This window comes from Lasiosphaeria miniovina, assembly GCF_030549165.1.
Source record: "Lasiosphaeria miniovina strain SMH2392-1A chromosome Unknown B0T26scaffold_2, whole genome shotgun sequence".
Taxonomy (NCBI): domain Eukaryota; kingdom Fungi; phylum Ascomycota; class Sordariomycetes; order Sordariales; family Lasiosphaeriaceae; genus Lasiosphaeria; species Lasiosphaeria miniovina.
The window spans coordinates 3848082-3860257 of NW_026848221.1; the positions used below are offsets into that span (position 1 = coordinate 3848082).

The window sequence follows — 12176 nt, forward strand, 5'->3', positions numbered from 1 at the left end:
GCTGGGTTATTGATATTCTCTGAAAGAGCTGGCCTCTTTTGGAAACGCCCCTGATATTACTGTCGTCCCGTCGGGACACTGTAAGTCTTTCAGGCAGGGAGGAAGAGGCGAGGAGAACCTAGGTAGGGGGAGGGCTGAAGGAGGACTCGGGAGAGGGGGATGGGAGGGAGGGTTGATGTGTATGTGCCTATGCCTCCCAGCTACCCTACGGCGCTGCTAGCACTCGATAGGTTAATGTATGTATGTATCCGTAACTAAGGTTGGATTGTTGGTCGAGCCGGAGCCCAAGACAATCCCACCTGAGATCCTTGCGGCCCAATCACCAATTCATCACAGCCAGATGCATACTAGGTCAAGTCGGTTGAGTAACGTATTTTGGATTTGATTTGGCAATAAAAAGCCTAGAACTTTGGGGATTTCTGAATTAAAACATAAAGTTAAAATCACCAGACTGCCCCCTCGCTCCTGCTGCTTGTGGATTCACGTTGATCTGCAAAGAGAAGAAGGTAATTAACTTGAGCAGCCTTATGGCTGGAAAGGACGATGGATGCATAGGTCCCGGGCCCGGGTCCTGTACCCCGGACCGCGCCCCTCTCCCCCACTTTACGCCTAGAAGTAGCTCCGCCTACCAGTGCGAATCGCGTCTTCTTTCGCCCGACAACCCCGAATCAATAAAACAGATCAGCGGCGGCGTAACAAAATCTCAAAAGTTCCAAACAAAAACACGTATCGCCATCATGGTCAGTTAATCCACACTTAGAATCCCAATTCCCCTCGACTCTCCCAGCTCCCAATCCCTCTGTCCCTATACTTACGTCCCTACCTAAACTTCAAAACAACCATTTGCCCTGCCTCCATGATCACAACCCCCACCCCTAAAACCCTCAAACCTTCAAATGGGGAAACCTTCAACACTAACAACAACAAAACAAAAAAAGAACAAAGACGCCACATACACGTTCGTGCACATGCAGCAGGCGCGCGATGCGGACCTGTTCGAGGACTTCTGCAAGGACAAGCTGCCGGCCGACGACATCTACGTAGCGGCGCACCTACAGCCCATCAACCCCGAGGACGAGGACGACGTGGTGCCGGACCAGCACGCGGCGTTTGGGATCCAGAAGGCCACGCAAAAGAGCCGCGAGCCCGCGTGGCGCGACCTGGGGCTCGCCGAGCTGATGCGCCAGGGCCCGTCGTCGAGCGGTACTGTTGCCAGTGCTGGTGGCGGTGCCGGAGGGAGTGGTACTGGTACTGGTACTCGCCGGTCCGGAACCCAGTCCCGCCGCGGGAGGGCCGGGCGCGACTACAAGGGGATGCCCAGGTGAGGGCGAAATTTGATCCGCTTCCTGGCGTGTGAATTGGACGCCAATTGCTTTTTATTTGGGTTGGTTTTGAAATGAGAATGGGTTAGCGAGAATTTTTTGGAGTCTGGCGAAGGCGGCATCTGGGCTGGTCTAGATAGACCCGCGACGGAAGGAGAAAGAAGCTTCACATGGGAACATCATATCACTATGGCGTCGTTCTTCATTCTCATCCGGCTTTTGTTTTGGTGTGTCTATGAAGGTAGAGAAAAAAAAATGCCTTCCTCTTCAGTCAACCATACCGAGCACAGTTTGCCAACTCCTGGTCAGCCACCCGCACTAAACAGTAACATCAAACCCATTGTGAACCCTTGTTCCGAAGTGGGGAAGAAAAAACCGAGATCATGACACCCGGTGACTCCCTATCGCCCAACTCCTCAACGCCATACTTGAAATGCCCCGGAAACCCAAGATTTTCTTCGCCGTCGCGGAGCCGAGCCCCTCCCGCGCATACGCCATGCCTTATATTAACCACGGCCCGTCATCACACCTTGCTCGCAATAAGGGCCTCGCGCTCGAGGACCTCTGGCTGGAACTTGAGCAAAAAGACGGTCTTTCCGGGCCACATCTCGCCATCCTCGTTGCCGCCAACACTGTGTGCGGTGACGCGGGCGGGGAAGGCGGCGCCGTCGCAGACACCCTCGACAATACCGGCGACGTAGGCGGCGCAGTTGAGTTGGCTCATCTCGCGCGGCACGCTGATGTAGGCGTTGACGAGCGGCTCGTTGTCGATGATCATGTACTCGTCGGGGGTGTCGGGGTTGGAGCTCTTCTCGAGCCGGTCGGCCTGCCGCCCGAACAGGTGCTGCCACAGGCTCATCTTGATGAACTGCAGTAGCGAGATGATGTTGAGCGGCCGCGTCTGCGACCGCGCCGGCTCGCGGATGAGCAGCAGGTCCAGCAGCTTGAGCCCGATGGGGTGGCCTTGGTTGTTGAGTCTGGAGGGGGGAGGTTGACTGTCAATTCCATGCGCTGTAAGCTGGGACGAGAGGGGCAGAGCAATAAGACACGACGCACCGCTTCTCTAGCTCCTGGATTCCCGTCACCCTCCTCTGCGCATACGTGACCATCTCAGAGAAGAGGTATGCAAAGCTCGACTGGCTGAGCTCGGCCGTCTTGCTGCGATTGAGCGGCCGGTGGTAGATGGTCTTGCCGTTCGTTGGGTACCGGAGCCCGGCCGGCTCTTTCCCCGTCGGCTTGCCCGTTGGTACGTGTGACATTGTCGCAAGATGTGCGTTTGTAGCCAGCTGCTAAGCCTCGAGCCTATTCCAAGTTTTGGCTCTGCTGGAGATGGCGCGCCAGGCTGAGTCGAATGGCTGGAACTGGATGGGAACTTGAAGTTGATTGCGATTGCGGCACAACCCCACTGTGGCTTGACATTCAGGCCCCGGGGAACCAAAGCAGGGGGTTGGTGTGGGGGCACAGTACCGAGTATTACAGTACTGTACCTACATAAATCACGAATTATTCCATCGACTCTCAGGCATATCATGTTAGGCAAGGTAGTAGGTATCTGGTATCTACCAGCGTTACTCTTTATAAAAGTGACACATAAAGAATACGCCTAACACAATTCATCCGCTATTCATTTGTCGTCGCTGGATGAGCCGCGAATACGGAATATGTCACCACCTAGTACACTGAATGCTCAAAAGCCATCTTCACCAAACCATGTGGTCTATAAATATCTCAGTGTTTGCTGTAGCGCGACTTATAAGGCCTGTACCGTTTGCCCCCCGCATAAAACTCTCTACTCGACGTCTAATTAGACCTGGGTTTCAAGTTCCCTAGACCCCCATCGCTAGTTAGATACCAAGCGAGATCAACTTCAGACTGTCCACAGAATCCAGGGCCCACTAGGCAGGTCCCGTTTCCTTAGTCTCCTCGTGCAAGTTCTTGATCTGTGTGGAGAAGTCTTTGTTCACCCATTCCCAGTAGACTGTCCAAACCTGGTTCGAACCGCTGGCGGCGCCACTCTTGGCCCTGCCACCGCTATTCAGCGCAGACTTCAACTTCTCGCCGAGAAGAAGTGTAACACGCAACACGGCTTTGTTTCCCTCCTCCTGCTTCTCAATCTCTTGCTTTACTGCCGTATCTTTCAACTTTTGTGAAAGCGTCATCCTAAACGCAACGGCAATTGAGTCAAGACGGCGACTGGTCTCGTCAGGGTCAATATAAACCAGCTTCGACACCATGAAATTGCAGAGAGCACGGATGTCGTTTTCGTCCGAAAGACCAGCCACGATACGATCGTAGAGATCGATTGTGCTAATCCGTGAAAAGGCCGTCTCCATGAGTGCGTAGAGGGTTTCGTAGGCAGCCTAGATTCAATAGAGAATAAGTCATCAGAATGGGCGCACATGAAAATGTTTATACCCGTGAACATACCTTTCGGACTTCCAAGCCATCGTCGATAATATGTTTGAATGGGCCCATCTGAACCTCATGAATAAGCTCCGGCTTTATGACCGTCTCATTCATGACATAAGGCATCAGCTGGCTGAGATGTCCCAGGATTAGCTCTGGCTTGTTGTGCGATGCAGAATTTAGTGTCGACATGGCGTGGCGGCGAATCTCCATCTCAGGGTCCTCGAGGATGGTCTTGAGCATATCAACCAAAATACCCTTTAGAACCGCATCGAATGCCTCGTTCTCGTCCGGAAGAGTGTAGCGAAGGGCCTGAACAGCGATGGCCCTCAGGACAAGTGACTTGTTCCGGAGGAGAGACTACAGCGTTGTCAGTAATCAGCAACAAGAAGTCGTTTGCGCAAACGGTTTGGTAGTATCACTCACCTCGAGTTTTGGCACATAGGTCTTGGGGTCAATGATGGCCAAACGGCCCACGCATTCGGCGCATACGGCCTTGTTGTCCTCGGCTCCAGCAGCGGCGAGAATCTGGTCCCATATCGCCGCTGAGAACTGGCTGATGTCGATGGAAAAATGTGCGGCCTGCTGGAGGACCTCCTTGATCGACTGGAGGAGCAGGTATTGGGTGCTTCCTTTCTTCTGCATCGCCTGAAGGATGGCGGGAACATACACGGAAACATTGCCTGCTCCCGCTCGTCCAAGTGCAGCGGCAGCAGATAACGATACCTTGTCGTATTCGTTTGTGAACTGCTCCAAGAATAAGGTGGGCGGCAGCGGGAATTTCGAACCAAGTCGCAATCCTGCCTCTCCCAAAACAGCGAGCGCAAGGCTTGCCCGGATCTGGTCCGAACCATTGGCCCTGATCTCTTCGACGAAGTTATCCATAGTAACCCCGGCCGAGCTGCCGTTGGCAACGAGAAGAGTTCCAATCACCCGGCCGACGACCGAAGGTTCACCGCTAACACCAACATCCTGCAAGAGGCCTGTCATCATCGCCTCGCCCTGCCCATTCTGGCCAACGTTGGTCATCAATACGAGCAACGAATCAAGAACAGAACCCGCGACAGTTGACTGGAGAAGGCCGCAGAGCGATCGAATCAGCTGTGGAGTCACAACAACCGCGGGTTTCTCGAGGACAAGATGCGCGAGAACAAGAAGACCCGGGCCAAGGAGCTGGGCATCATTGTTAGCAATGACGGCGTTAATAGAAGTTCCAATGACTTGTATCGTTTCGTCGTCTAATGTGCCTCTTGTGGCAGGCGACAGGATAAGATGCTTTAGCGCCATAATGCTCGAGCCCCTCAAAGCGCGATTCGATTTCCTCAATTGGGCTGCAAGTTCAACGGTAACTTGACGTATCCATTGCGGGTCGAACTGAACGCCCGCTGTAGACAATGCGGCGATGGTATCAACTGCTCGCGCCGAGGCCAGCCTGGTCGTCTCGTTGCGAAGCCGATCAAGTAAATATCCAAGAGCAGCCTTTCGTTTCTCATCTGAGAGCAGCCCTGCACCTTCACTCCCTGCCGTACGGGCTAGGAGCGTACCTAAAGCATGGATCGCCTTCTGTCTCACCTCGACGTCGGCATCGTTTGCAATGGTTCGGCTGACGATCACATCATACAGTTTCTGAAGCTCCCCCTTGAATTTTTGTCCAGTCAGGCGGGAGCGTGGAGGGGTGATGGCCTTGACCACTTCCTCAGCTGTTTGAATGGCCTCCGCCGAGATCTTGAAGAAGCGGTCATGGACCACAGCAACGACCCCAGCGACAATCCTGGAGAGATAAGGCTCAAGCACAGCCGAGGAATGGTTCTTGACGATATTGCTAGTTAGCCGGAGAGCGGCAATTCTTAGAGTGCTGGCTGTCGCCGAAGCGCTGCCTCCACCAACTGAGAGAGACGCCGAGGTAGAAGAAGCACTTGACGGCTTGATCGCGTCGATTACTGGGATTGTGATCTGCTCGAAATAAGGCCCAAGGCCGCCTCTCTGGACAGATACCATGTCGTCCAAAAGGTTGATCGTGGCTTGTTTGGTGGGAATCAGCTTTCCTTTGAGTAGCTTGGTAGCCGACTTGACAATAACAGGGGTAAGACCTGCGAGGTCGGCACGTGGGCCTGCGGCGGGAATCTTCTCCAGAGTCGGCGAGGTGAGGCCTGTTCCGGATAGATCCGATGCGGCGATGGTGATGGCAAATGAAGATGCGCCGCCGCCGCTGCTTTGGCGCCTACGTTTACGGCTCGGGGGGAGCTGGTTCAAGTAGTCACTTTGGGCATTGTCAATAGAGAACTCGGGAATGATGCCCTCGCCAGTCTTCCGGACAAGAAGGGCCAAGGCAGACAAAACCTCCAGACGCACGTTCTCCTCGCGTTCGTCGAATCTCTTTACCAGAGCTGGGGCCACTTTGGAGTACAAAACACCGCTGTCCAAGAGATCGCCACTGCCCCGAGTCGAAATGATGGTGTAGAGAGCTTTCGCCGCGCAGCGTCTGACCTTCCAACTGGCATCGTCATCGTCATCGAAGCCGCCGTCGGCCTCAAACTCGTCGTCCTCTTCGAGTTCTTCGTCGTCTTCTTCGATATCCATGTCATCGTCCTCGTTCACGGCGTAGTTTGGGTCAAACTTGAGATATCGAAGACAAGCCTCGAGAGATATATCCGTATACGGCCGCATCTGTATTGGGCATGCGGACAGGAATGCTTCCAACGTCACCAACGCAGCCTCGCGGACTTCGCTAAACTCTAGGGCAGCCTCACCGCCCTCGCTTATCTCTTCGACCTGCGCCTGTAGCTCGTCGTCACTTAGTGGCTTGAGAACAAAATGGGCCAGCTCTGGAAGATGTCGCCCAAAACGGTACGGGATCGACCGGGCCATCGAACCTAGGATGGTTATGTAGAGACGCCGAGTCATTACTGAGACCTGCGGGTGGCTAAAGACGCCAACAGCCCGTCTGATAAAGGCCGATAAGAGGTCATCTGTGAGGTAGTGTGCGAGCATCGACACTGCGACGACCGCCCGCTTCTTCACCACCGAATTTCCCTTATCCTGCTCGAGCACCGAGACAACAGCGTTGTGCAATCCCTCGACTTCAGCGGGGTGTAGCATGGGCCCAAAGCATCTCACGATTTCGATGACCACGTCGACCGTGTCCGAAGCCACCTCCGGTTCATAAAGAATTCCCGGGACTGCCCTGCCGCCGGGGGCGAGTTTGCCCAAGAAACGAGGCAGTAGTACACGGCTGATACTCGTATATGCCTCGGCCACATCTTTCGGGGTCGCTACTCCTGGAATGGGGCGCGGGAGAGCTTCGACCGTCGTTCGCATGGCCATTGCGGGAACAGAGTGGTCAACCGAGAGTTTCAGCCTCATACTTACCAATTTCTCCATCATCGGGACAACTAGCGGGAGAGGAATCTTTCTAACGAGCGGACCGAGACTGTATATAGCCCGTTAGCTATGTGAAGAGTTGCCATGGGAGACAGAGGGGCAGCGGGCTCCTACCATTTGATGGCCTGGTTCTGGACCTCGCCATTAGTGTCGTCCAACGCCTTGACAATATTATCAACAGTCCGCGAAGCCGTGTTAAAGTCGTGGTGGAGAAAATCGTTCTTGGCTATGGAGAAGATGGTGAATAGGTCATTGAGGGCCATGAACCGAAAATCGGGATCGGGATCGCTGATTTTTTGCAGGAGCTGATTGACCGTCTGCGGGTTCGGGTTGGTCGGGAGTGTTGTCGCCATGGTGGCTCGTTGTCGGGACCTAGAAGCGGAGGCTAGGTATTGGTGCAGTGGCGAGCTAGGAGAGTTAACGAAGTCAGTAAGATCAAAGGTTGACACAGTTGACGAGTATCAGTCTGGGCGCTGATTTCTACGGAAACGGAAGCCGGGGGATCGATCTCACATCTACGACGACCACGATGATCACAGAACGTGTTCGCTCGGGCGCGGCAAGACCAGATATAGCAAATCCAATCCGCCGGAGTTCCAAAACATTCGTTGCGTATAGAAATCCCGCAACTACTTGTGCCGTAGCCGATGCTGGTTCTGGGTAAGATAGTTGGGCAGAGGAAGGCTTAGGTGGTCTGTGAGGCGGTTGTGGGTATGATTTCTAAAAGGCAGCAGCGGGCGGGATGGTGGGGTAGGTGTGGATGACCAACTGGGCGCGGGCGCGGGGTTATACATGGCGCATGGTTCCACTTGCTGCCTGCAGGAGGTCCGGGGTCTTCCTAATGCACGTTTAAAGAATGAAATGCCTTAACGTTCCCAAATAGGTTCACGATCTACTGGATATTGCGTTGGATGTTAACCTCGCCTTTGAGCCTCTAGAGGTCTAGAATAGTCTACACCATCGAGGGACCTGAGCTTCTGCGGAGTGCTTACAAAGATATTCGGTTGATTGATTGGGGTCAGAAGACCTTGCTACCTACCTAGGTACCACCTTTCCTACGTATTGGTAACAGAGGCCTTCGTAGGGCCACGCTACAATAATACGAATAATACGAAGACGGAAGTCGGAGTTTAATAGGAGCGGGTCATATACGTCAGTATCCGTACCACAGCCCATATCTAAACACTATTTATTCTTATACTATGCCTCAACTAGTTCCATTCTATTTTTTAAATGAAGTAACTCAACAACGATTGAAAGCCGACGACAGGTAGTGCTTTTAACCACGGCCACCTGTCTGCTTGGAGCTCCTGCTCTGGGATCTTAGTTAGTCCTCAAATCTGCCTTACCCACTGTTTTAGCCTGTCTCCAACGTAGTCCCTTGTCCTCGCAACTGCTTGCGATTGCAGCGGGAAAAATGTAAGTTTCCCGCATTAGGGTTTGAGTTGGCTCATTTCACACTGCTCTCACTCGCCAAGAGACCAGACGTGGCCGCTAGATCATAAGGTATCCGTATACTTGGATCAGCATGTCAGCAGCTACTTCAAGAGCTCTGGCGTTGCGCTCGAGCTTCCAGACAGCTTGTCGTCGGCCTGTCCAGAGCCAATTGATTCGGCCTCTTGGTCGGATGGGCTACGCCAGTGCCCAGGGTAAGGCTGCCAAGTCGAGCGACATGCCATGGTGAGTGTGATTTTTGCTCGTTGATTGCCTTGGGCACATATCCATGCGTACGACTTTCTGGCATAGAACCACTTGGCACGGCCATGGCGGTGAACTATGTTAACTGGGCCATCGAACCACATAGGTTTATTATCTCTCTAGGAATTGGTATCCCGGCCGCTATTTACCTCTGGACCAGCGGCTCCAAGAAGAACAGCCATGCCACCCATGCCAGCCACGGCAAGGGACACAAAGAAACCAAGGCCGAATCAGAAAGGGCTCGGATGATTCTAAGCCAGCAAAGGAGAGCTCCGAAAAAGAGTCTTCCAAGGCGAACCCCAGCGAGGAAGAGAAGCCAAAGGAGTCCGATAATTTGAGCAAAAGCAAGCGGTGATAGGGCACCCCCATCTCACAGCTCTGACGGTAGCGAGTCTAAGGAGATAGACAAATCAACTGATAACGTGAGTGTTGTGTTGTCATGGCCCTGCGTCTCTGATTAACCCAGTTCACGCACAGCAAGCCGACAAGCTCACCGACAAGCCCTTCTCCATAAGGGTTGGCTCGACCGAAAAATGAAATTGGAGCACGAGAGCAAGCAATGCTGCCATGTGTAAGATATGATAGTTCGGGTGCTTAATTAAGCAAGCGAGGCGACTCGGGGTTACGAATGTAAGTGCGGTGGCCGGAAATTGCTCTGGGGTTTTCTGGAACGCCACTCAAGGTAAACATGCAAATATAAAAGCCTCACTTCTGGTGGAAGGAGAGTGTCGATCTTGGCATACAAACGGAAAGCGCGGAAAGAACGAACCGCCAGTCTCTACCATAGTTTACTAAGGTACTTACTAAATCAAGGGAGTCCAAGGCAAAACACTCTGGCCAATGTCTTCTCTTTCCATGTCTGGCAAGCGTCGGTTCAGGAGCAAGCATACGGGAGGAAGGACCGACCCTCTCTCTGTAGACCAATACTCGGAACTCGCGTAAAAGACGTCGGGTGTGCTTAAAGTTCTTGCTCTAGGTCTCAACCTCTTCCTCCGTTTTGCAACACAGCCCTACCCCTCGAGTCGGCATTATTATCAGCTCTATCCTCTCCGGCCTGCCGTAGGGCTTGATCTCGTCACACGCAATGGCCCAGAACTCTCAAGGCCAGGACTGGAAAACCCGTCTCTGTGACACGGGCGACGATGGCGACTGCCCAAGATCCTGTTTCATTGGGTGCGACCAGTTTGGCCGGACGCGTTACCGACTGGACCGAGTCGATCTCCATGAAGACGGCTTGGACCTCACGCACTACAAGGGGTGCAACGGCCCCTGCTGGATCTATTTCTGCTTGTGTGTCGGTACTCTGTGTATGTACGCCCGCTTCTCGCTGCTGGCTGGGCCAAAATAGCACTCGGCTAATGGCTGCTCAAGACATTGGCAGCGGCATTTACACAGCCACGCAGACCAAACGAGTTCGGCAGACTTATAGCATCGAGGGCGGTCATAGTGACGACGTAGCCAAGGGCATCTTCTGCCAGCCGTGTTCCTTGATCCGGAACGAGCTCGAGGTCCGCCGACGCGAAACGGAGAACCGCGGCCTCCAGATGTCGGGGGGCTTTGGGCCACCACTGCCCCTGGGCGAGAATGACTACCGCCCGCTGTTCGCAATGGCCAACTCAGAAGCTTACCGACCGGAGCCCCAGATGACTTCTAATGGCCAGCAGAATCGCGAGGTGCACTTCCACCCGCCTCTGCAGGAGCGGGGGCCGCAAATGGTCCCGCTGTATCCAACCGGACTGAACCAGCTGCCACCTATACCGCAAATTGCGAGCCCTCTCCACTCTCACGAGGGTCAAGATCGCAGGTCCCATTTATTGACTCCAATCAGCGAGAGAGACAGCATCGAAGACCCGCGCGTCCAGCACCAGAGAGAGAATATCCCCAACTACCCGCAGGTCCATAACTGGCTTCAGTCCATGAGTCCAAGCCCCAAGGACAAGCCTACTGTTGAGAAGGCAGCTCTGGTGCCGGGGCCTGGTAACCCGCCGGCTCTCGTTCCTCCGTGTCCCGGGCCAAGTCACAAGCCCCCGAAGAAGCACGGCAAGAAGAAGGGCCATAAAGATGGCTCGCCGAGCAAGCCGAGTGCAGCAGTCAGGTATCCTGAGTGCAAAGACAAGACAGATACGCCAGCAGCGCCGGAAAAAGAGGCTCCAGTTCAGACAAATAGAGACATGCCTGAGATCATCATCACGCCTGGCGACCACCCCAGAGTCCGGATAGCCGGGTCTAAGCCAGGCCGCCCACATGAGATCACAGTCGACATTGTGGTGCCAAGTCCTACCGAGGCGCAGCGGCAGCATAGCATACAGGTCGATGTTCGCGTGCCAACGCCGGAGGCCATACCGAGTCCAGAACACGACCTGTCTGATGACGAGCGAGTTGGCCCGCCCTCGCTATCGGACCGCGAGCACAGCATCAGCAAGGACAATCGCGTAGCCGTTGATGCTACGCCTTTCCGCGAGCACGATATCGGCTCGGACGAGGTAGTCAGCGACAAGAATGAATCGGAGCCAGAGGCTCAGACCCATGACCTCCCAGACGATGAGCTAGTAGCAGTGACAATCTCGCCGTTTGAGCCGCATGACATTGAATCAGACTCTCGAGCCCCTACGCCCAGAGCACTTCCGGCGCGTGAGCACAGCATCTCCAAGGACTCACGGGTCGCCACGCCTGTCTCCAGGAGGCCTTTTACTCACGGAATCCGCTTGGACGAGCGAGTCCCAACCCCTGAGCTTCTTCGGACCAACCTGGAGCACGACATATTCCAGGACCGCCGAGTGTTGTCGCCGAGCCCAGACTATGAGGACCACGACCTGCACGCCGACGAGCGAGTCAAGACTCCAGGTCTCTTTCCGGCAAGACAGCACTCAATCAAGTCGGACAGGCAGGTAGCAGAGTCAGCCGGGACGACCAGGGGACATGGCATTCAGGCGGACGACCGGGTGGCCTCGCCGGGCCCGAAGCGGGCCAAGGAGCACTCGCTCAGTGTTGACACGAAAGTGGCGCAACGAGCACACCAGCTACTCGAGCAATTCTTGGAGCAGGACAAGAAGTCGGGAAGCAGGACGGGGAGCCGGGCCGAGAAGGAGCGGTCAGCTGCGAAACCGGAGTGATTGCCTACGGGCGGCGGCGGTAGACGGATACTGCTGACTGAAGCGGGAGAGGACGGATTGGGATCGATTGGAAAGACCCCGACCAACAGCCGGAGGATGGCACCACAACAGTAATAAGTAATTGCATCATACCTAATAGCTACAGCAGTGCGAGTAGTGTTATTGATCGACGGGCATGCTCGTCGATACCTAGGCAATAAAAGCTCCGTTGCTCAAACTTCACACTGCTCTTTCGACCTATTTATTCACCCATTGA

At 54.4% G+C, this 12176-nt stretch overlaps 5 protein-coding genes across 5 annotated transcripts; 3 read left to right on the forward strand and 2 right to left on the reverse strand.

Annotated features, from left to right (window-relative positions):
• Positions 1–935: 935 nt before the first annotated feature.
• Positions 936–1196, forward strand: B0T26DRAFT_624546 (Apc13p protein-domain-containing protein; the record flags this gene model as incomplete). Its single annotated transcript, XM_060436143.1, has 1 exon — positions 936–1196. A coding segment is annotated over one exon (261 nt), but the record flags the coding sequence as incomplete, so codon positions are not given.
• Positions 1197–1845: 649 nt separating this feature from the next.
• On the reverse strand, positions 1846–2581 carry B0T26DRAFT_672487 (NO signaling/Golgi transport ligand-binding domain-containing protein; the record flags this gene model as incomplete). The annotated part of the gene is made up of 2 exons (XM_060439458.1): positions 1846–2299; positions 2379–2581. The coding sequence occupies 2 exons, from the start codon at positions 2579–2581 to the stop codon at positions 1846–1848; spliced, it is 657 nt and encodes a 218-aa protein (XP_060300727.1).
• Positions 2582–3217: 636 nt separating this feature from the next.
• Positions 3218–7462, reverse strand: B0T26DRAFT_636272 (armadillo-type protein; the record flags this gene model as incomplete). Its single annotated transcript, XM_060436812.1, has 4 exons — positions 3218–3682; positions 3750–4088; positions 4155–7158; positions 7224–7462. 4 exons carry the CDS (start codon positions 7460–7462, stop codon positions 3218–3220), a joined length of 4047 nt encoding a protein of 1348 aa, XP_060300728.1.
• Positions 7463–8308: 846 nt separating this feature from the next.
• On the forward strand, positions 8309–9162 carry B0T26DRAFT_799763 (uncharacterized protein; the record flags this gene model as incomplete). The annotated part of the gene is made up of 2 exons (XM_060446984.1): positions 8309–8789; positions 8931–9162. The coding sequence occupies exons 1-2, from the start codon at positions 8638–8640 to the stop codon at positions 9160–9162; spliced, it is 384 nt and encodes a 127-aa protein (XP_060300729.1). The 5' UTR covers positions 8309–8637.
• Positions 9163–10058: 896 nt separating this feature from the next.
• B0T26DRAFT_695941 (uncharacterized protein) lies at positions 10059–12019 on the forward strand. The gene has a single exon (XM_060441324.1). It carries the CDS (start codon positions 10166–10168, stop codon positions 11918–11920), a length of 1755 nt encoding a protein of 584 aa, XP_060300730.1. The 5' UTR covers positions 10059–10165; the 3' UTR covers positions 11921–12019.
• Positions 12020–12176: the final 157 nt, after the last annotated feature.

Coding starts and splice junctions, on each gene's coding strand:
- B0T26DRAFT_695941 (XM_060441324.1), top strand. CDS start 10,166: ATGGCTGCTCAAGACATTGGCAGCGGCATTTACACAGCCACGCAGACC.